The sequence below is a fragment of the Orycteropus afer genome, unplaced genomic scaffold (genome assembly GCF_000298275.1).
Source record: "Orycteropus afer afer isolate SDZICR_OR568_19922 unplaced genomic scaffold, OryAfe1.0 scaffold00488, whole genome shotgun sequence".
In the NCBI taxonomy this organism is placed as follows: Eukaryota; Metazoa; Chordata; class Mammalia; order Tubulidentata; family Orycteropodidae; genus Orycteropus; species Orycteropus afer.
In genome coordinates, this window is record NW_006922075.1 from 1,134,734 (window position 1) to 1,159,756 (window position 25,023).

The 25,023-nt window shown below is 43.3% G+C and overlaps 1 protein-coding gene across 1 annotated transcript; it reads right to left on the minus strand.

Annotated features, from left to right (window-relative positions):
* Window positions 1–25,023, minus strand: BCL2L14 (BCL2 like 14). Its single transcript, XM_007955018.2, has 6 exons — window positions 24,950–25,023; window positions 19,153–19,574; window positions 15,971–16,150; window positions 13,806–13,876; window positions 3,775–4,041; window positions 1–39 (listed from the first exon to the last, which is right to left on the minus strand). The coding sequence occupies exons 1-6, from the start codon at window positions 25,003–25,005 to the stop codon at window positions 1–3; spliced, it is 1,035 nt and encodes a 344-aa protein (XP_007953209.2). The 5' UTR covers window positions 25,006–25,023.

The window sequence follows — 25,023 nt, forward strand, 5'->3', positions numbered from 1 at the left end:
TCAGTCTATTTCTTCATGTGATATCCCAAGTACTTTTTCCTACAGGGGGAAAAGAGAAATAGATTCTTAAAATTCCAAGTTTGATTCACTAGTCAAGTGAAAACATATGCCTGCTAATACTGCTCTTTTATTCCAGAAACAACTCAAGGCTTGGAGACTTGTGTTAGAGTTGGGGGAGGGCTTAGAAAGGTGGCTGGCATCATTGGTATGCCTGCAAGGAAAATATTAGCTAAGAACTTTACACATCCAGGGCTAACAGGCTGCATCTTTTCTTGAAGAATGGGAAAAGGCTTTGATGCTTTATTTAAAATTCATAAAAATCAGTCCTGAAAGGTTGATGGCTACGGAGATTGCAAACATCTTTCCTTTCACAGTGCTGTAGAACCCGTGAGGTCGCAGGATGGCAGAGTAACTATGTGAACAGTACTCCAGGGTGAAGAAAGGGGTGAAGAAATAAAATTCCATTTGGGGGAGAAAAAAAAAATCTCATGGTTAGTAGATGGAGTAATGTTCATCCGTTTGATTTATTCCTTATTCTACATGAAGTAGCTGAACATCTAGGATGTATATAAAAGTAACAGGAGCTATGGGAGGTTAAAAAAGGCATATAATACATGATCTGCCCTCACAAATTTGCTGTTTAGTTGGGAAGATTAGATGCATGTATATGGAACATGGAGAGCATTAGGAAACCTGAGTTTCTGGAAAGCTTGTGCATGGTAGTTTCCCCTCCTTCTACACCATTTCAAGGACACTCCAGAGGGCCATTATCAAGGTGCCTTGGCCCAATGAAGGTCCTGGGGGCTTACCCTCGTCCCCCTCTGCCCCAGTCTTCTTTCTTCACTATTCAAGGAGACTGAACAAGAGTCCCAATCCACATTTCCTTCAGATTTTCATAGCTCATAACTACCATGAATATTCTTTTATCAACTGCTTTTATTTTTTTCAACCTTTTCTTTGTCACTTTGGAAAAATGAGCCTGTGATGGTTATGTTTGTGTGTCAACTTGGCTGGACCTGGTTGAGTGAGTGGGGAGCTGATGGTAGTTATTCCCCCTGATGAGACTGGTAATCAACTCCATGGTAGAATCTACTATGAGCAGCTGAGGAGCTGCCTTAGGGAATGTGGTCTGTTTCCTGTATATAAGCAGCAGCCTTGGGGAATGGTCTCTAGCCTAGGACACGCTTGGACCCTGCATGTAGCCATGTCTTTGTTGAGCAGCCTGCTATGCTCTGCCAACCTTGGGACTTACAATGGACTTAAGTTAATGGCCTGCCATGTGGTTTGGTAACATCGGGACTGTACTTTTTCACTTGTCAACGTTGGGGCTTCTCAGCCTCAGCAGCCAGCTGCTGTCTGAGAGAAGAAACGCCTCTAGCTCCAGTGGGCCTGGGAGCAGGAGGCAGAGCTGGACCCCAAGGTTGAGGAGCTTTTACCCAGCCCCTAGAGCCTGGCACTTTGAACTTGGACTTAAAGCCTCCAAATTGTAAGAATAAACTCCTGTTTGTTAAGGCCATACCATTTGTGGTGTATTTTTGTCAGAGGGGCACTGGGTAACCAGAACAGAGCCCTTTCTCTTTGATTCTTTTTCCTCCCTCTCCTGATTTCTAGTCACATGCTCCAAACTAAACCTAACTATGTCCAAGCATTAAGATTAGGTTTTATGACGTGGAAAAGTAAAGTAATAAATTTTGAATTGGAAAGATAACTAACCCCAAACCCACTGCCATTGAATCAGATCCAATTCATAATGACCCCTCCTTGGGTTTCTGGGGAGGTATCACTACAGAAGTAGATTGATTGCCCGACCTTCCTTCCGAGAAGTGGCTGGTGGGTTTGAACCGCCAGCCTTCTGGTTAGCAGTCAGATGCCTTAGGGACTATGCCACCAGAGCTCCTAGATAAAGAACTAGTGCCATCAAAGTCAAAAGCCTTGAAAAAAAATCCCTTTTATTATTTTTATTGAAAAAGCCTATTTTCTCTAATTGGTACTGCTGTTCTCTCTGGCAGCCAAATAAAAATTAAATAAATGAAAACATTTATATTTGTTCCTTTTTATTTGATTACAAGAATTAGAGTCACTATTTTTATAGCAAATTTATTGAAATGTAATTAACATTCCATAAAACAAACCTGTTTAAGGTATACAGTTCTGTGTGTGATTCACAGAGTTGCATATGTGTCATCTCCACCTGAAGGAAGGATGGATAGAACTGAAATGTTGAAGGCGCTAAGGAAGCTTGAATTTAGGATGCTTAAGAGCATTCAGGGAACTCTGGTAGCGTAGTGCCTAAGGCACTTGACTGCTAACCAGAAGGCTGGAGGGTCAAACCCACCAGCCACTCCTCGGAAGGAAGGTTGGGCAATCTACTTCCGTAGTGATACTGCCTCGGAAACCCAAGGAGGGGTCGCTATGAATGGGGTCCGACTTGACGGTACATAACAACAAGAAGAGCATTCAGGATAGTTAAGAACATACTTAAGGAGTTCTGGTTGTGCAGTGCCTAGGGCATTTGACTGCTAACCAGATGTTTGGTAGTTTAAACCCACCAGCATCTCCCCAGAAGGAAGATGAGGCAATCTGCTTCCATAAAGATTTACTGCCTCGGAAACCCATTGGGGGGTCACTATGAGTCAGAATGGACTCGATGGCAGTGACTTTGGGGTTTTTTGGTTTTAAGAGCACTCATCAGACATTTCATTGTTATGATATCAGACATAAAAGTGGAAAATAGAGAACGCTAGGTAGGCTCAATGGGCAATGACTGAAGACCACTGCAGGCCTCATAGCCCCTTAGGGAAGATCAGCTACACTTTGCTTCTGGCAGCCAAGGGATCAAGCCTATTTTGAAGGCCTCAGGGGCACTCTGGCCAAACATCTTGCTGACCCCTGGACTAATCCAGTGGAAAGAGACTAAGGATCATGTGGGATGAAGACCTGTCTGAGGAACAGCTTGAATGGACAATGCCCTGGGCCTACCTGAGGTTGAAAGCTCTGGGATAGAACATTTTGACAAGGGAGACCTTATGCAGCCACTTGAACATGGCAGTTTTAAGGAGATCTCAGGAACAGGAAGAAAGATAGGGTAGAGGTTGAAGCTGAGGTGTGTCAGGGAGGTGAAGATGCCTTTTTTGCCTGATCCCAAACTAAACCTAACCCACTGCCATTGAGTCCATTCTGACTCATAGCAACAACCCCCATTGGGTTTCTGAGGCAGTAAATCTTTACGGAAGTAGATTGCCCAGTCTTTCTTCCACGGAGTGGCTGGTGAGGAAAATTTAACTGCTTGCTTTTTAGTTTGAATCAAATTGTCCTGGTCAAATGACTGGGTCAAAGCAGCAATGACAAAATGCCATGGATGCTAAATTTCTGCATGAGAATTACTCTACACACCCTGTCAGCAGCTAAGAGTATGAGGAAGGAACTGTCTGCCTCCCCTTGTCTCATCGCCAGACTTCTGTAGCCTGCAAAATCTGTGCAAACAGAAATTATATCTATCTAAACATTTTATATCTCAGCATCTCCTCATTTCCTGTTACATCTGACCAACCCCTCTCCTCCACACACATATCCCATGTACGCTTTGGGAGCTCAGTAAATATTTATTGATGATAAAGATAATCACTAAAAATATGTTCCCATCAGTGGGATATATCTCTTGCCACTCAAGTGTCCTAATCCCATGAGAACTGTTACACAGATGTGTTTCCTTAAAAAAAAAAATCTTCCCATCCCATCTCCCTCTGAGTTCTGGGAAGATTAGGATACACTTACCCATCCACCATGCTGCTGGACCCAGGGTGAGAAGTTCTCTTTCAGGTACTTCGTTCCAAAGCCCAGTACCCTGTTCATGGGGTGGTTGTCGACAGCAGTGAGCTTGGCGGCAACGTCTATTGCAAGGGCAGCCTTAAAGCCCTGAGCTTTGATTTCTGATTCTCCTCTGGTGTCCACACCCCTGAGAAACTGGTCTATGATGGTCCTGAAGACAGAGTAGGTCAGCCCTTCCTGGAAAATGTTCACCAAAGCCTTCTCTTTCTTCAACTGTGTACAAGAGGATAAACAGTCAGCAGAGCAGCTGGATCCAGTGACATACATGGAAAGCCATTCTTTTGCTCAACAGTGGGCTACTAGAATACCCAGTGGAAATCCCTGGATTCTAGTCTCAACCATGGCACCAACGTTGCATAATTAGACCAGGCATATCTGCTGTTGGGAGAATGGTCTGGCTCTGTGTCCCCCATCTGGGCCACCTAAGCAGAGTCTTGGGCCTAGAACATTCTCTGATAAGGAGGCTGAGAACTAGGTCTCTATTTCTTTCTTTCTTTCTTGTCTTTCTTTGACAGTTTACAGAGCAAATTCACTTTCCATATAGCAGTTCACACACACATTGTCTCATGACATTAACTACAATGTACCCCAATGCAACAGCTCCCCTCCCACTTCCTCCTGATAGTTACCTCTTCCCTGTGTCCATCCCTCCATGCACTCCTGCCCCCTGAACTGTCTCCCTGTGCACAAACAGCCCTTCTATTCTCTCATGATTGATCTCTCCAAGGAGTGTATCTACCTGAGGTAAATGTTCAACTCATATGCCTGTCTTTTGTTTGGCTGGAAGCCACAGGTGTGGGTTCAATTCCAGACCTGAAGGGCACTAGGGACCATAGTCTCAGTGGTTCCATCAGGCTCTATCAGACCAGCAAACCTGGTCCCTCCCCCCCCTTTTTTCCCCAAATGATTTTGAGTTTTGTTCCACATTGTTCTCCCTCTCTATCCAGGATCTCCTACACAGATCCTGTGGTAGTCAGGCACCATCTAGTTCTTCTGGTCTCATAGCCAATAGGCTGAGGATCGCATGGTATACCAGTCACGAAGACTAATTGTTTCCATGAATCTTTGGATTTCTTCATTCTTCTTTCCTCTGGAAGAGGAGAGACCCATCATTGCATCTAGACGGCTGTTTGCAAGCTTTTAAGATCCCAGTCACTACTCACCAAAGTAGGAGGTAGAACAATATTTTGTGTAGTATGTTATGCCAATTGAGCTTGATGTCCCCTGCGACTATGGTCCCAAGCCCACAAGTATGTCTCTATTTCTCGTTCCCAGTTACTTCTGCTTATCAGAGAAGGCTTCCACCCTGTTCTATGTTCGCAGTAACTTTCTCTACCTCTTGTTCATGCACAAGTACCAGATAGCACCTGGCCAAGGCCACTTCTGTATCTGTTCCCAGTAGAAACAGAATAGGGTCTCTTACCTGTGGCACAAGGGGGATGTGCCCAGGACAGTTGTCCAGCACTGGCCATGAGGAATCAACTCACTGGCGAGGGGAGAACAGTGCTCACAGCTGACGTTGACCTTACTCTATCTCTTCTCTATGTGAGGAAAGTGTTGTTCCACTTCCTGTGTGATCTGTGTGTTGTGTTGGTGACCTGAACCTTGATAAGACACTTGCTCTGTGAATTCATTTCATGAGGACATAAGTGACAAAGTTGAACAACTTTTCAACATTCAACTAATATTTCATGAGCATTTACAATGGGCAGATACTGTGTTAGACAGAGGGGATATAAAGATAATTGAGACTCGAGCCCTGACTGAGGGAGTTTAGTGTCAATTGCAATATAGTGCTAAATGCTTTGCTAGAGGTGGGATAATAGACAGAAGCAGGAGCCTAGAAGTCAGACCATCTTGTCTAAAACCCCTGTCCCACCTCTTATTAGCTGTGCGATTTTGGGCAATTACTTAACCTCTTGGACTCAGTTTTGTCATCTGTAAGCTGGGATGATGATAGAACCAATAACCAAGGCAAACCTGTTGCTGACAAGTTGATTCCTACTCATAGCGACCCTACAGGACAGAGTAGAACTGTCCCACAAGGTTTCTGAGGGTGTAATCTTTACACAAGCAGACTACTACATCTTTCTTCTGTGGAGCAGCTGGGGGATTCAAACTACTGAGCTTCCATTAACAGTTGAGCATTTAACCACTGTTCCACCAGGGCTCCTTTACAGGACCTACACTATAGAGTAATTGAGTAAAACACTTAGCATAGAGCCAGGCATGAAGGAGGTACTCTCTATATGTTAGTAATTTTTCAGGATGATGTGAGAGCACAAGTGGGTCAGGGAAAGACTCTAAGAAGTGCATATGCTCACTTTTTAGAACACTCAATCCTTTGATTCCTTCTCCATTATTCTACTCAATCATCTTACCTCCCACCCCTCTCTTGAACCTGGTATCTGTCTGCTTTACTCATTTGACTACCACAATTTTTTAAAAATCAACTCTGTCTGTTTCTTTTGAAAAATCCATGGTTTATGTAATTAAGGAGTCCCTGGGTGGTAAAAATTGTTAAGCATTCAGCTGCTAATTGAAAAGCTTGAAGGTTGAAATTCACCCACAGTACCGTAGAAGAAGGGAGCTCTGGTGGCGTAGTGCACTTGACTGCTAACCAGATGGTTGGTGGTCCAAACCCACCAGCCACTCCTCGGAAGGAAGGTTGGGCAATCTACTTCCGTATACTGCCTTGGAAACCCAAGGAGGGGTCGCCTATGAGTTGGAGACGACTTGATGGCACATAACAACAACAACAACCACCTTGGAATAAAGGTCTAGTGATCTACTTTAAAAAAATCAGTCCCTGAAAACCCTATAGAAAATGGAAAAGCCAACCCTCAAATTTATGTGGAATGGCAAGAAGCCTCAAATAGCCAAAGCAATCTGAAAGAGAAGAACAAAGTGGGAGGACTCAGGCTTCCTGATTTTAAAAAATATTATTCAGCTACAGAAATCAAAACGGCCTGGTACTAGCACAACAATAGACACTTAGCCCAATGGAATAGAATTTAGAATCCAGAAATAAACCCATATGGCTATGGTCAGTTGATTTTTGACAAGGGTGCTAAGTTCATTTGATGGAGAAAGAAGAGTCTCTTCAATAAATAGTGTTGGGAAAACTGGATTTCCCATGCAGAAAAATGAAACAGGATCCATGCCTCACACCACATGCAAAAAACAAATTCAAAATGGACTGAGGACCTAAATGTGCAAACTACAACCACAAAATTCTTACAAGAAAATGAAGGGCCACTGCTGCTGGCTTTAGCCTTTAACAGTGGATTATCTAATAACAAAAGTACAATATGCAGAAGACAAAATAAATAAATAAGACCTAATAAAAGTTTTGAGCTCTGGTGGCGTAGTGCCTAAGGCATTTGCCTACTAACCAGAAGGCTGGCAGTTCAAACCCACCAGCCACTCCTTGGAAGGAAGGTTGAGCAACTACTTCCATTAGAGATACCTCCTCAGAAACCCAAGGAGGGGTCACTATGAGTCAGAACCAACTCAGTGGCAGTGAGTTTGGTTTGTTTTTTTGGAGTAGAAGAAACAAGAAGTCTGGTTACAATAATGATGGAGCTTGAAAACATTATATTGAGTGAAATAAGTCAATCACAAAAAGATAAATATTGTATAATCTCATGCATATGAAAAGAAAAGGCAAATGTATAGAGACCAAAGTTTGTTAGTGGCTGCCAGGGGTGAGAGGGAGCAGGGAAAGGGGGTGGTAATGGTGCTGGCACAACTGGGTATCCATTTGCAGAAAAATGAAACAAGATCCCGTACCTCACACCTTATACAAAAACTAACTCCAGATGGATCAAAGACTCAAATGTGAAACCTAAAACTATAAAGTTCCCTAACAAAAAACTAGGGGCAAATTTAGGGGCCCTAATATATGGCATAAAAGACTATCAAGCATCACCCAAACTGCACAAACAACAGAAGAGAAACAATGAATGTGACCTTCTGAAAATTAAATTTTTATGTGGTTCCAAAGACTTCTTCAAATGAGTCAAAAGAAAACCTACAGATTGGGAAAAAAATATTCGGCAATGACCTATCTGAGAAAGGACTTATCTCTGGGATTGATAGAACACTCCTAAACCTCAACAACAAAAAGACAAATGATCCAATTTAAAAATGGGCAGAAGACATGAATAGACACTTCACCAAAGAGGATATTCAGCCAGCCAACAAACATATGAAGAAATGCTCACGATCATTAGCTATTAGAGAGATGCAAATCAAAACAACAATGAGATACCATCTTGCCCCAGTACTAGTAGCAAAGTTCAACAAGACAGAAAATAACAAATGCTGGTGAGGATGCAGAGAGATTGGGACTTTCATACACTGCTGGTGGGACTGTAAAATGGTACAATCATTGTGGAAAGCAGTATGGCGATTCCTTAAAAAGTTGGAATTAGAAATACCGTTTGACCTAGCCATTTCATTACTAGGTATATATCCTAAAGAAGTGAGAGCCAGGAAAAGAACAGATATATGCACACCCATGTTCATCACAGCAATATTTACAATAGCCAAAAGATGGAAACAACCTAGGTGCCCATCAACAGAAGAATGGATAACCAAACTATGGTACATACACACAATGGAATACTATGCAACCTTAAAGAACAACGTAGGATCTGCAAAACACCGCATAAAGTGGATGAACTTGGAGGACATTATGCTGAGTGAAATAAGTCAGTTGCAGAAGGACAAATATTGTATTAGTCCATTATTGTAAAAAGTCAAAGAAGATTTATATATGGAAGGAAATTTTCTTTGTTGGTTACCAGAGGTAGGAGGGGAGGGGAGGGAACGCTGTTAGAAAGGTAGAGACAAGTATTGACTTGGGTGAACAGAAGGGCAATGTACCAAATGTGAGTGATCAACATGGTGGCATTGAGGAAGAGGAAGACATAGAGATTGCATGGGAGGTACAGACAACAAAGATGAACACTTTTGTACATACAGTACTGCATTGTTAGTTAGGCAAACATGGGTATATGGATGGATAGATGGGTGGACAGGCTGAACGATTAGGTATGTCTATGCAGGGAGGAGTGTGCCCATGACCATGTACAGGGTTGGCAGACAATGTTTCTACTTTTGTATTTGTATGTTCTGTAAGAATTCCCAGGTATATAGTAGCACTGACAAAGGATGAAGTTGTAGTCACTTCTTGGCCACAGCCAGCTACCCCTACGAGTAGTTGGACCTGTGGGCTCGGGACCATAGTCACAGGGGGCATAATCAAGCTCAATTGGCATAACATATTACACAAAAACATTGTTCCATAACCTACTCTGGTGAGTAGCGACTGGGATCTTAAAAGCTTTCAAGAGGCCATCTAGATGCAATGATGGGTCTCTCCTCATCCAGAGCAAAGAAGAATGAAGAAAACTAAAGACACGTGGAAACAATTAGTCCAAGCGATTTGCACACCATGAGATTCTCAGCCTATACGACTATGAGACCAGAAGAACTAGATGGTGCCCGGTTACCACTGTCAACCACTCGGAGGGGGATCTATGTAGGACATCCTGGACAGAGTAGGAGAACAATGTGGAATAAAACTCAAAATCATTTAAAAAAAAGGAAGAAAGAAAAGGGACCAGTTTTGCTGGTCTGATAGAGCCTGATGGAACCACTGAGACTATGGGCCCCAGCTGGCATTCAGGTCTGGAATTGAACCCACTCCTGTGGCTTCCAGCCAAACAAAAGACAGGCATATGAGCTGAACATTTACATTAGGTAGGTATATGCCTTGGAGAGATAAATCATGGGACAACAGACAGGCTGTGTATGTACAGGGAGACAGCTCAGGGGGCAGGAATGCATTGGAGGGAAGGACACAGGGAAGAGGTAACTATGGGGAAGAGGTGGGGGGTAGCTGTTGCATTGTGGGAGACTGCAGTCAATATCTTGAGACAAAGTGTATGCAAGCTGCTGCATGGAAAGTGAATTTGCTCTGTAAACTTTCACCCAAATCACAATAAAAATTTCTTTTTAAAAATATTAAATAAATAATAATTTTAAAAATTGGTTAATAACACAATTTTAAATTAAAAAAAGAAGAGGGGAATGGTGTTAACAGTGATGGAAAAATTGCATTGATTATGGATAGGGTTGCACAGCTGATTATTATGAGTCTGTCAGTAATTTGTAAACCTGTAAAAAACTGAATTGGTAAAATGTGTGTGATAGACAGTTATATAGTACCTTGGGTCTCAAAAGCTTGCAAGTGGCCACGCAAGATATGACAAAACTTGTGTAATGGATAGAGGTAACTATGGGGAGGAAGTGGGAAGAGAGCTGTTACATTGTGGGGAATTGCAGTCAATGTCGTGCAACAAAATGTATATGATCTGCTGTATGGAAAATGAATTTGTTCTGTAAATTTCACCCAAATCACAATAAAAATTATAAATAAATAAATAAATTGGGGGGTGGGGGAGACTTCATGGGATTTGCTTCCTTGGTTTGGAGGTTTCGGGTCATGGTTTCATGAGACATCCCAGTTAATTGGCCTAATAAAGTGTTTAGTGCTTCTATTCTACCTCCTAGTTACATAGTGCCCTGGGTCTTAAAAGCTTGCAAGGGCCATCCAAGGCATGACAATTGATCTCTATTCATCTGCAGTAACAGAGGAAGAAGGAGTCAGGAAGAGGAGGAAGATATGGAATGTGTGGCTAATTGCCTGCCTCCATGAGACCATGAGACCAGAACTGGATGGTGTCCAGCTACCATCACTGAATATTTTGATCAAAGATTCTATAGAAGAGCTCTCATCGAAATGGGAAAATGCAGAAGAGAACTGCAAATTCTCATGGACTTAGACATTCTGAAGCCATGGGGTCTGGATGAACCACTGAAACTATTGACCTGAAATAATCTTTAAAACTTAAACCAACAGTATCCCCTGAAGTCTTCTTAAAACCAAACAGTACTTTAGCTTAACCAGTAAAGAATGCCTGCCTTGAGTACTGTGCTCTTAAAGAACTATGTGTATGGGATCAAAGTGACAACAGCAACTGGCATGATTAGATAGGAACCTGACGGGACAGGGAGTTTATGTTAATGGCGGAGGAACAACTCAGTACGAAGGGTGAGAATCTTGTACAACTCAAAGAATGTAATCAATATCACTGAGTTGTACATGTAGAAATGGTTGGATTGGTGTATGTTTTGCTGTATATAATCTCAACAACAACCACGAAACCTATAGAGCACAGCTCTACTCCAGTACACACGGGGTTGCCACGACTTGAAATTGACTTCATAGCAACTGGTTTGGCTTTTTGTTTTTTATGTCCTTAAAGGTATATATCAGCCTCATTTAAAATCATCCTTGCAACATCTATTAACTTAATGGTTGCAATGAGAAAAGAGGAAATTTTTAATGAGCAAGGCCTAAATGTTTATTTCAAAATCCTTTAGTTCTGTTCTTGAGGGATAATAAGCTAAGCAGGTTTCCAATAAACACTGTCTCTAAATGGGATAGTTTGAGGATGACTCGGAGACTATGAGATTTTGGTGGCTGCTCAGTGTCCTTTATCTGAGCCAGGCTTACCTCCCAACTTCCATAAGATACAAGGGTCCGATCGGAATAATAAATCTGAAACAGGAATGACTAGCAGCCTCCACACCAGGAATGGACTCCTCTTACTCATTTTCAGAGACCCACTTGAAAGAGCTAGGCTCAAAACCAGAGCAGGCAGCTGGATGCCTGAACCAGAAAGAAACACCTTCCAGTGAGCTTGTTTTCCCCTTTCCTTTTTCTCTCATTGCGCCTGGCTCTTGGGAATCCCCAGGGATGTAGGACTAGGCTATGAGCCTTCAAGGGCTCTTGGGGTTGAGTGGCTTTGAGGGTACACTGCAGCCAGGGAATAAGTTCCCTCTCCTCATTGTTACTCTCCTACCCTGTGGTGAAGACTCACACCCCACATATCACAGGTCAGACCTATGGTGTGTTCCTACCAGAGCCGTTCCACATTTTCTACATAAGTAATATAAAACATCTCTTAAGAGGGTATCTAGTAAGGTGAGGTTTTGTAAAGTGGTGACTTGTGGAGAGGAATGGGAAATATCTCTTGAACCCTGGAAGACATCTAATAGATCCCTCCCAGTTCAGATACTCAACGGCTGACTGTTTTACCGGCATTTGTTTGAAATTCTTCTAGTGGCAAGGAGACTATTCCTTCACAAGGCAGCCCTTGGCACTGAAGGGCATCCCTGACTGCTGTAACGTTCATTTTTTGCATTGAGGAGAAATCAATTGCTTCATAACTACTGACTGATGTTCGTTTAGGAGAAACACAGAGTTATCCTGAAAACATGTATCATGTTCTATTTCCTGCTTTCTCTGCATCCCTCTCCACCCTCCACTTGTGGCCTCAAAGGTCTTACACTCTCTTTTCTTTTTTTAAATTGAATGTTCCTGGTGTTCTTATTCTGTACCATCAGCCATGCCCATCACCCTCCTGGTCACTACCCTCAGGTACATGACTGACAGAGCTATAGAGAGAGGGGCCACTGAGGATACTGTGACTGTGGTAGAGTGACTGGCTAGTTAGTGCTGTTTCCCTCATGCAGAAGTCCCATAGGGCTTGACTCCCCATGGATCCAGGAAAACACAAGGAAATGAGTCCACAGACCAGCACCCAGTTGACAGATTCCAGAAACTACTCAGGGTTGAACCATTGGTGGTTCAGTGGAACAATTTTCTCTTCCATGTAGGAGAACTAGGGTTGGTTCCCAGTCAATAGTCCTCATGCACACCCACCACTTGTCTGTTTGTGGAGATTTGCGTGTTGCCATTATACTGAACACATCTCAGCAGAGCTTCCAAATTAAAATGGATTAGGAAGAAAGGCCTGGTAAATGACTTGTGAAAAATGAGTCAGTGAAAAACTTTATAAACCACAATGGTTTGATCTACAACTGATCATGGGAATGGTACAGGACCAAGCAGTGTTTTGTTCCATGTGCATGAAGTCACTGTGTTGTTGGCGGCCAACCCTGTGGCAGCTGACAACCACCACAACAGAGACTACTCAGTAGCCCATGGGTGACAGCCAGGGTGGCCTGACTGAAGGTGTTCTTGTCTCAACCACAGCACCACTTCTGGCCACAGTGAGGGCCGGGTCAGCAACTCTTTGTCTGGCAGCAATTCTCCCACCATTTATCTTCTGATTGGCAGGAAGGGCCTCACCTTCCAAATGGCAGGAAATCTAAAAGTTGTCTGACTAACCCACTTCTCTGGCTGAGAGAGTTACTGAGAGAGAACTCAAGCAGGCAACAGTTCAGCAAATCCCAAAAAACCAAACCCACTGCAATTGAGTCAATTTCAACTCGTAGCAACCCTACAGGACAGAGTAGAACTGCCCCACAGGGCTTTCGAGGCTGGAAATCTTTACAGAAGCAGACTGACTCATCTTTCTCCTGTGGAGTGGTTGGTGGGTTCAAACTACCGACCTTTTGGTTAGCAGCCAAATACTTTAACCACTGGGCCACTGGAGCTCTCTTTAGCAACTGCAGGGGGAGATTATCTCAGAAAGACTCCAGCCTTTGAGCAACCATGGGACACAGATATCCAGGCTGTAGGGCAAATGCAGAAGTCTAAACTTCACTAAGGATCAGTTACATGGGGAACTAGATTAATAATACTGTTCAGCAATTTTTAATGTACTGGTGTCTTTTCTTACAATAACAAAGTTACTTTTTTAGTTTCCAAAAATTCCAAGGAGGCCCCAGAAGATTTACTTATGTTTTCCAAAGTGATTCATTTTTGAGATACTGCCAGCATGAAGAATTTTGACTCCAAAGGAAATAAAATTTAGGACTAAGTGGAAACCAGAACTTTGAAAAGGAATTAGGTTGCAACCTGGAATATAATTCCATCCTCGTGGATCAGTGCATGGGCACAGAAAGAAATCATATTAGTTTAAGAAGCTTCATACCTCTCTTTCCATCTGATCCCCTGAATATTTCAGCAACTCAACAATTTTGGCTATTATTTGTTCTTCATCATCTGTCAGGGGAAAATTCCAGTTATTTCTTTTAAGAAAGGAAAAAAATAATCTTAAGTTTTTCCAGTGGCAACACTAGTGGCCTCATTTGGGACGGAGGAAGAACTGTGCTTTCTAACTCTTAGCCCCTTCAATCTTACCTCATCTCTTCTGATCAGGCACCAACCATTCCAGACACCCTCTCCCACAATCCTCTTCTTTCTTTTCTCCTCTTCCTCTATTCTTTGCTTGGACCCTCAATTCTCACTGTGAAATTCATCTCTGTATTTATACTAAGAATGTTAGACATCAGGTCCACTACACATGAGCCTGTCTATGAAGATAATTAAGAGAAACCTCCCTGAGCAATTGGTGCTTTTTCTCCTCACAGACACCAGAAATCACACATTTGATCACATTCGCCTCTTTGTGTTAGCTGTGAGAGTGTAGAGCCAAATTTGTGGCCCACGTCTAAGAAGGCATATAGTCTTTCTGGATTGTGTTTCAAGAATTAACCTCATTCCTAACCCCATTTTATTTTCCTAGTCTTGTTTTCTTTCTTACATTGTCTCTCAAATTTGATTTTATTTCATCTTACTAAAATTTACATTTCCTTGTCTGCCATGTTTTTAAAACAAAGGTGGGGTACAAATAAACAAAGTTAATAAATTCTCCCAGAAGCCAAAATGGCAGATGGAAAGAAGACAGCTACAGCTGGCATGTGGTGTAGATGTTGGAACAGAAGAGGGGGAATATTATTTTTCTTGTCCCAAAACTTGCTAACAAGTAAACAGGATGAAAATGATCCTTTCTATAGAAAAGAATCCAAACAGAGGAAAGACAGTTACTGAGGAAACAGCATTTCTTTTTTATGGCATAATCTCTGAAATCATAGTGTTTATCCCATAGAAGAGGGGATGAGAGGCTAGTGAATTAATCTAGCAAGTCCCAAGAAGGTCTAAGGGAGGGCAAAGGCAGAGCTAAGGGGGAAGACTGAAACTCAAGTCACTTGAGAGAAGAAAGAACTGGTGTTTCCATAGCTCTGGGGCTACCTTTCTCTGGGAAAGTGGCTCCAACAGCTGCCTCCATTTCTCATGTGCACAGAGAATAAGAGCCTCAGCTTTAGTTTGATTTAGGGGTATTGTTCCCAGACACACGTGATAGCAAAAAGAATGGGAGGTTTTTCCAAAACCAGATTCAGAAAAATCCTCTTCTCCTACAACTCCTCACACTTTTGCTATCTAAGCATCTACGTCAGCTTGTGGTGCCCTCAGGAACTGACCCCAACAGCACAGCAGGGGATAAGCAAGACCACCACCCTGTTTCAGGAGGTGAGAGACACCAGTGCCTTCAGAGAGAAATTTTGCCATGTGCTCTGGGGGTGCTGCAAACCCAGGAGCCATCTTGGCCCCACATCTTGCACCTGAGTTTGAGGATAGAGCCAAGAGTGAGGCTCTGAGCTCTCCAAACCACCACACTGCAGAACATTAGTTAGGGAACAAAACTGAGGCTCTCCTCTGGTCTTTCCCCTTTCAATTCTCCCCTCATAGACCAGAGTTCCCACAAGCCTCATGGGATCCATATTCCTAACTAGTGCTGTAGTTGTAGTGAAAACTAACCCAGTCTGGCCACTACTCCTCAGTCCTACTTCATGTTCTACATCAGACCTGGTGCCTGATAACTCCCTGCTTTTTCATGGGAGCTCAAAGCAATATTATGAATCCCTGGGTTGATGCTCCAGTGACTCAATGCACTCCCAAGAGCAAACTAGACCATGGCCATTGGTAACGTGATCAAATCTAATATTGCATTTCCCCGTGTGGACAAGGCTGAATGCAAGCTTTCTGTTTTTGCCTCTCCCTCAGCAGAAGACTTCCTTCTGGTCTTAGTGAGGTTGGTGTATTGGTTCAACATAAGGATGCAGGCTTCTTGTTTTGCTCGAGCTGACATCTCAGACTGGAGCTCAGTGCCCTTAGCATGCTGCTGTCATGCCCTTAGTCCAGCTCAGCAGAGATGCCCCAGTAGCAGAGCCATAAGCTGAATAAATTCAGAAATACTCATATATCTCTGCCTCATAAATACTCAACCCAATGCAAACATTAAGAAGAGAAGATTACCTTTCTTAGCACTTGCACGCCTAGGCTGGCAGCCTTGGGCCTGGTAGGAGAAACCCTGACGTTGGACCTTCCCTTTGAACAGGGAGCTTGCTCCCTGGGTGTGGCTCTCTTCCGGTGGTGGCCAGGAATGAACAATTTCAGCAACTCGGCTGGAAATGGAAATGACTTTGGGGTTCACAGCTGAAACAAGATAAAAATGGTGCTGAGAGAGACCCTTTCCAGAAGAACTTCCCTGTCTGGCTTATTGGTATGCACAGTTGCTCTCAATGAAAAGACCCGGCCCAGAATGAGAGGAAATTGCCCAAGAGTGGGGGGTGAGGGGCGTCATTCTTCAGTTAGGACTGGCAGTTGCCTGGCAGAGTCTGGGTTGGGGGAGGAGCACACAGAGGAATGATTGTCACCTTGAAACAATTGCCCTTCTGCACCCTCTTTTTGAAGTCTTGCAAAATTAGGGTCCCCTTTCCCCTTTGCAAGGGAAGAAAGACAAAAGGGAGTGCTTAGTTCTTTGGTTGAAGGAATGCTCATTATGCTTTTATTTTTATTCTTCTTTTTGAACATCTTTTATACCTCAGCGAGCTGGCCCCTGTGTGCACAGGAGGGCATTCAAAAATTTGACAAGCCTTTGGGAGTTGGTCAGTGAAGAAAGAGAAATATCCCTGCTCTCAGTTCATATTCCTTACCCAAGTTCCCTATTAAGTAAACACCTAACTCCCTTTGCTCATAAACTCATAGAGAGCTAATACTTCCTGGGTAAACAAAGATGCATAAGTGTAACTAATCTACTGCCTTCAAGAATTTATAATCCAGGAAAAGAGTTAGGTCATGTATTTGCCCACACATCATTACAAAACAAAGCATTAGGGGACATGAGGGTTTAAATGGCATTAGTTTCCTGAATGTTGTAGCCTAAGAAGGCAGGTTAGCTTTGCCTCTGCTTAGGGGACTGGGTGCAGTGGGACAGCATTACTCAGATGGTATTGCTGGGTTGTTTAAAATTATTGTTCAACCAGCAGTTAGGTTATTATTGATTTGTTCTTAACTTTTAGAAAATTTTGCAAGCTCTGCTGTCGATACTGTATAGAGCAGTTGGGTTTCACATAATGTTTAAAGAATGACACTATTTAATTCACAAGACAAAGAAAATAATGGAGTGAAATTTGGGCTAGAGGGTTGGCCCGCTCAGGGGAACTCATGGGCTTTTTAAATCATGATGGATGAGAGAGGCACAATCCAGGTCCTGGGAGGAACGGTATCACATGAAACACAGGCCCTGACGTGCTACTGAGCTGTCAAGGTGGTGTCTGATCCTCTTTCCTTTGGTCTCTTCACAGCATAAGTGTCAGTGTCCTCTCTCCATCCCTCTGGATAGTCACTGAAAGGCCATGGGAGATAATGTTTTCTATAAAATCTTCCTGAAGTGGACTTCCGGCTTAAAAAGCAGTACTCCAAAACAGAGGAGTGAATAAGAAGGAAAAGGAGGACTGTCTTTCCTTCTCATTTTAACAATCAAATCAGATGTACTTTCCACTTTTAAACCACCTTATTTCAGTCCAATCAGCCTCATCTCGAACACTGGCCACCAATGTTGTTGTTGTTGTTGTTATGTGCCATCAAGTCGGACCCGACTCATAGCAACCCCTCCTTGGGTTTCTGAGGCAGTATCACTATGGAAGTAGATTGCCCCATCTCCCTTCCCAGGAGCGGCTGGTGGGTTTGAACCGCCAGGCTTCTGGTTAGCAGTCAAGTGCCTTAGCCACTATAGCCCCTAGCAAAGAAATGGCAAGAAACTGGTTGCCAAAGCCAATGAGAACCTTCCCTTGCAGTGCCTGCAGGAACCAGAAAAGAAGAGCTTACATCTGCTCCCTCTGCTGTCTTAAGCAGCCTGGCTAGGGTGATCAGAGTATGACTCCTCCTCCAGAAGTCACACTGCACCCATCTTACATGCGAAACAGGCAGATAAAGACCCCCAAGGCTGTCATTCCTCAACACCACCACCTCACCATGTGGCAGGGCAACCACAAGACCAGTGGCAGATACAGAAGGACCCAATTTGCTTAACATGTGTGTATAGTTTATTGATCCCTATGAGGTTATGGTCATTGAGCAAGGGACACAGATGAAATAAATAGGTGCTGGGGAAAAAAAAAAAAAACTATAAGAAATCACATTTTGACCCAGATGAATTGCTCTGGTTAAGATTTCTGTCTTGAATATTTTAATTTTTAAAAAGAGAAAATTCCCTTCTTGTCAGCGTTGATGCTATCTGATAGGCAAAGGAAAACTGGTTGGGGACAGAGACAACAGAAAGAATACCCGTCCTCTGAACTCTATCCTGGGGGATTCTCGTTTCCTTACATTATCTGTGCAATAAGGTCCCAGATAATCCCTAACTCCTCCTGTTCTACAAGTCCCTAAATCTAATGGGAAATGGAAGTCTCCTTGATTGTAGTGAATGATCTAAAGTTGTCCATGTATGGTTTGATTCTCCAAGTAAGCCAGAATCAGCACATTTTTAAATTGAAGCATTACTGCCACCTGTTGACTGATTATTGACAAGTTATTCAGGCTGAACAAATGCTACAGAGAGGAGCTTCCTTTTCAAATCTATGCATCCAGGCACTGGGCATTGTTGAGGTGGATGATGTGTCTGCCAAAATCTGTGGGCAGAGGACAAGTCCCAGCCTGTTGTAAAAATGTTTCATTTTCACAAAGTTCAATTTATTTGGGGGTGGTGGTGAAGATTTTGTCAAAATGTTCCTCAGTTGTTTTCTTTTAAATTGGGTTTTAAAAGTATTTTTGCATATATCTCTTTGATCTTCCATCAACCCTAAGGGGTAGGGAGAATGGGAATATTCTAAGTGTTCAGACAGAAATGCAGAGACCCAGAGGTGAGCTGACTTCCCTCTGAAAGACTAGAAGCCTAAACCTGTCTTTTTCTTTACACGGAAGATTAGGAATTGGGGCAGCAAGTTTACACACCGAAAATCAGTCCCTTCACTGCCAACATCTTCCTTTCTGCTCAATCTTGAGAAAAGTAGAGCAACTATTACTGAAAATTAATAAATAGAAAAGCTAAGACACAATGAGTGTCCTGCCTAAGGCCACACACTAGGAAATCAAATACTGTGCACCAAGAAGGGAGACACTTGGATGGGTGATAGAAAGCATTTCCAAAAGCCTACCTTCTGGTTCTATGCGTTGTTCCACATTAGAAAGGGATCTAGACCAATGCTGACTGTGAGAACCACCCTGCCATTCTGTTGGACCCTGAGCAAGGACCTCCGTAGAATCTTCCTCCTTCTCTCCTCCTCCAAATAATGCTCTCCAAGAAGACTTTTTCTTGGCAACACGTTTCTCAGCTGATTGGGAACTTCTGGAAGGCCTTGATGCCTGTGCCCACGAGTCATTTGCTGACCAATTCCCCAAGCCCTTCTGGGACAAACTTCTTGTTCTCAACAGCTTTGGTGAGACGCCAGCAGAGGTGTTCTTGAAGACGTGGTGTTTGGCATAAAAGGCTAGTATTTTGAATTCTATGCTGTTTGAGTCATCATCATCCAGGGGGATTTCTTCCAGGTCACATTCATGGGTGGTGCTCATGGTGGATCTGTAACAATAAAATTCACACCATGTCCTACTTGTAGAAAAGTTGCTTTTTGTAGGTTAGGAGAGCTGGGGGTCAAAACTTCATAAACAATGATTGGGAACCTACTTTGTTTATGCTGGGCAGCAGGAGTTAATCAGACATAGAAGAGCCAAGGTGTTTTCTAAATGTTCATAGTCTGATAGGGTTGGGGAAGAAAGGCACGTGTATAGATAACATCAAAAAGAGTGAGTTAAGAGCTCTAACAGAGATGAAGACAGGTATGGGGACATAGGGGAGGAATGTTGTTGTTGTTATTGTTATGTACCATCGAGTCAGACCCAACTCATAGTGACCCAGACTTAGGATATTCTCTGACTTTTCCTTCTGTTTCTCCTATTTGAAGGAGGTACAAACTAAAAAACCAAACTCACTGCCATCAAATTGATTCTGACTCACAGTGACTCCTGTTGGGTTTCCAAGGCTGTAAATCTTTACGCAAGTAGACTGCCTCATCTTTCTTCCTTGGAGAAGCTGATGGGTTTGAACCACTAACCTTTTGGTTAGCAGCCAAGTGCCTGAACCACTACACCACCAGAGCTCCTTATTTCAAGGAGGTGGAGGGGCTGAAATATATCCTCTGCAGTCCTGTAGATGATTCTTATTTCCTCTCCTTTATTTGGGAGAGGCTCACACTGGCCTAAAGAAACTGTTCTGAGGACCTGCTCCTTGTCCAGGCTCCAAGAAAGCAATGGCCCTGGCTAGGTGTGTTCTGATGGGAGGGAGGAAGGGAGGGGCTGCAGGGAGAGGTTTTTGAAAAGTATTGAGACCTGATACAAGTATGAGTGAGTAAAATCGATCAAGGGTCAAGACTGAGAAAACTGAGACAAACAAGAGAAGGAGCCAGAGGGTAAGGCTACAGTGGGGTTATGTGGTCAGAACTACGTGCACCAGTGAGCGCAGAAGTGAGACCAGAGCTGGAATCTTTCAGGGAAGGATTTATGAAGCTCTTAATTCAAAGCTTCCTTTTAAATTGGGCAGCTCAGAAAAAAGTATAGCCAGAAACACTAATGGGACTACATCCTTGGACAGGAAGGTGACCTCTTCTCTGAATCCATGATAATACACTTCAGAAGAAATTTCCATATGTTTTTTTTTTTTTTTTCCTATCAGGAAACCAGAAGAGAAGTTATTTCATGATAGTTTAAACAAGGGAAATTGAACAAAATCATTTATTAAATCTATCCAGTACTGTATAGAAATAAAGATGAAACCATCCATCCCATAATTTTAGTACTTGTATTGGTCTTTCTAACACACAGAAGGGCTGTGTGGGAGCTCTGGTAGCATAGTGCCTAAGGCACTTGACTGCTAACCAGAAGGCTGGCGGTTCAAACCCACCAGCCACTCCTCGGAAGGAAGGTGGGGCTATCTACTTCCATAGAGGTACCACCTTGGAAACCCAAGGTGGATCCCTATGAGTCAGGATCGACTTGACGGCAGTGAGTTTAGTTTTTTGGTTTATTGTTAGACTTAAGGAGCTCTGGTGGTGTAGTGGTTAAGGCATTTTGGCTGCTAACCAAAAGGTCAGTGGTTCAAACCCCACAGGCTGTTCTACAGAAGAAAGATGAGGCAGTCTGCTTCCAAAAGATTTACAGCCTTGGAAACCCAATGGAGATCCCTATGAGTTGGAATCGACTAGATGGCAGTGAGTGTGTTTGTACTGTTAAACTTATAGGTAAATCTTACTTTAAAGCAGTAGTGAGTTGGTTTATCACATGTTAGAGATCCTTTCTGCTCTCAGCTATTCTTGTTGAAAGTAAAAGCCCAACTTCTGAGTCTATAGAAGCTCGAATGGCTCCTTGAGGGAGCAGCAGAGGCTGAGTAGCAGGGCGGGAGACCTGGGTTTGACTCTCAGTCAATGTACTTCCTGCACAGTCACCCTCATCTGCCATAGTGGGGGCTATGTGTGGCTATGATGCTAACAGGTATCAGTGGAGCTTCCAGACTCAGACTCGAAAGAAAGGCCTGGCAATCTGCTTCAGAAAATCCACCAATGAAAGCCCTATGGATTGGTCACAAAGGTATGATCCACAACCAGTGCTTCACTTTGTTGTGCACGGGTCACCATGAGTCAGGGCAACTTTAAGGCAGCGAACAGCAAAAGGGGCCACCCTGGGTGTGGCCCCCTGAGTGCTGGTCCAGAGCCTGGAAGAGAGAATTCAGTTCTCCCAGGACAGACCTGTGAGGCTTATTCTAATTCAATGACTCAGTTGACACGAGGTTATTTTTACCACCCAGTTGTTTACATACTTTCTCCTTATCTGTAACCAAAAAAGTAAAGTTGAAGAACCTTCTGATGAAGTTCAGACTACAGCCTTCAGTTTAGATTACACTTCAACATAACTGGAAGTCCCCACAATCGGACAAATAAGCCACATGACAATAAATGGAGAAAATATTGAAGTTGTCAAGGGTTTCATTCTACTTGGATCCACAATCAAAACCCACAGAAGAAGTAATCAAGAAGTCAGATGATGTATTGCATGGGCAAATATGCTGCAAAAGACCTCGTTAGAGCGTTAAAGAGCAAAGATTCCACTTTGAAGACTAAGGTGCACCTGACCCAAGCCATGGTATTTTCAATCACTTCCTATGCATGTGAAAGCTGGACAGTGTATAAGGAAGACCAAAGAAGAATTGATGCATTTGAATTGTGGTTTTGTTAAAGAATATTGAAAATACTACAGACCGCCAGAAGAACGAACAAATCTGTCTTGGAAGAAGCACATCCAGAATCCTCCTTAGAAGGAAGAATGGCCAGACTTGTGTCCTGCACTTTGGTCATGTTGTCAGAAGGGACCAGTCCCTGGACAGGATATCATATTTGGTAAAGTAGAGGGTCAGTGAAAAAGAGAAAGACCCTCAACGAGATGGACTGACACAGTGGCTGCAATGGTGGGCTCAAGCATGGCAACAATGATGAGGCTGGCATGTGGCCAGGCAATGCTTCGTTCTGTTGTACACAGTGCTGCTGGGAGTTGGCGCCAACTCAACGGCACTTAGCAACATAACAAGCTATTGCCAACCTATGCTCTCAAAACTAAGATGGCCAGACTTCTTTCTTTTATTTGCCTCTTTTCCTTCCCCGCCCCACCACCAGTACCAAGTGCTCCTCCTTCCTCTCCCACCACAAATGGCCTCCAGGTTCCTGCCCAACCTGGCCTTTGGGAGCGTGGCAGAGAGCACGACCGAGGGAGATGCGTGCTCAGCTGCGAGGGGCTCACCTGCAGGGAGCACCTAAATTCCCGTTGTCACCAAACATACATTTGGGACTTCTCAAGCTTTGCAGATTCATTTCTTGGGGTTAGATTTCATTTCCTCTTCTCTGACATACAGAGGAAACAACAGCAGTGCGTACTTCACAAAATTCGACACAGGAGGCTGCCCAAAGAACACCTGAAGTCACACGTACACTGGGGCATCCCTGGGTGGCACAAACAGTTAAGCAATTGGTGGCTGACTAACAGGCTGGCCTTTGAGTTCATCCAGAGGTGCCTCAGAAGGCCTGACAATCTACTTCCAAAAAGTCAGCCACTGAAAATTCCCTGGAGTACAGCTCTATTCTGATACACGTGGGCCGCCATGAATCAGGATCGACAATGCAATAGCAATTGATTTTACTGGTAGGCTTAGACTTGGGTCACTTTGCCCAGCATGTCCTAGGTGTCCGGGTCTCAGCATGGCGAGCCCACTGGCAACAGGTGTAACTAAACCAACAGCTTACTCCTATTTGCTCTTGAGACATAGATGTGGCCTGAGTGTTACTCAAGAGTGTAGACTCTCACCCCCAAGAAGTTTCCTAGACCAAAATATAAGCAAAACTTGGTCTGGTTACCTCAAGCCCTATGCCCTTCAGAGTCAGTCCCTTCTTCTAACGATAGATCCTTCAACGTCTTCCTTCCTTCTCCCCTGGCTCTTACCTCCAAGTAGCATATGCTGTTTAATCCTGTTAAAAGAGAGAAACCGAGGAACAGGAATGGACAGACTCCTCCCACCGTATTGGGCACATTCACAGAGGTCACTGTCCGATTGAAAATGCATCCAAAAACAGATGAAAGAATATAATGTGGAGACAGGTAATCATAAAATCACAAACCCCCTCTGGGATAAGACAATTGTGATAGCTGCGAAGCGGATTAAAGTTTATTTCTACAAAGAAGTTAACTTCAGGCAATTTCAAATGAATGGGGGCCACAGAAATCTTGTAACCAGATCTCAGCTGACCTCCAAGAGTCCCTGTAACTAGCCTGCATTGAGCCATTTGGTTTTTAGAAACAAAACGGTCTCCCTGTATGCATATAGAATAAATTTTCATTTTTAAAAAAATTTTTTAAAAGTTTATCTGAGGACCTGCTTTTTTTTTCTTTTTAAACAATACTAAGGGTGAACCAAGGTCTTAATTTCACAAATGATGCACACATTATGCAGGTTCCACGTGGCTGCACCCTTGTTTCCTATGCACAGTATGTATGCTATATGCACACACATTATTTACACAAATATAGTAGTCATGGTCAAACCAGTTGCTGCTGAGTCAATTCTGACTCCTGGTGACCCATGTGTGTTATAGTAGAATAGTGCTCCATAGGGTTTTCAATAGCTACTTTTTCAGAAGTAGATAGCCAGGCCTTTCTGCTGAGGTGCCTTTTGATGAACTCAAACTTCTAACCTTTGGTTAGCAGCCTAATCATTTGCACCACTAAGGACTCCTTAGGTCATATTAAACAGAAAGACTAAGGCTTTAATTATAGTACAGAGGAAGCAGGCAACTAATTCTTGGGGTGGTGGTGGATTTCTATAGAAGAGAAGGGTTTTCCCACGTTACCTGAGTCTTGTACTCAAGGAAGACTACAGGGCTTGCCAGGACTAGACTTTTTGAGGCTGAGAGCCAGAGTTCTCATAAGCACAGGTTGGGGTTGTAGGTTAAACCCAGGAACTTCCTTCTGTCCCTCCTCAGCTCTATCCCTGGTATAGGGGAGGCAATTAGTTCACCACAGTCTTCAGCTTGGTTCCACACTGAGCAATTGACATGGCATCACAAACCTAGTCATATACACAATGAGAAACTAATGCAAAATTATAAAATTGATCTGACCAGTGGTATGTTCTTAACTGAGCTGTCCAAAACCCTCAGTAGCAAAAGAGAAATGAAAGAGAAACCCAACTAGCTTTTCTTTCCCTTTCTTTAAACCCCAGTAAACTGGATTCTTGGCTGTCCTTTTATATTCTGAAACTTGCATGATAATAACTTTTTAAATAGACCCAGTAGGTAGCTCTCCCAGTTACATTGCTGTCTCCTCCTCTGAATGTCTGACACAGGTGCCTCCTGGGGTTACCTGGTCTCCAAATGGTTAGTGGTTTCTGCTTCAGGCCAGAGTGGTAATAAGGACATTTCTATACCTGAGTCTCT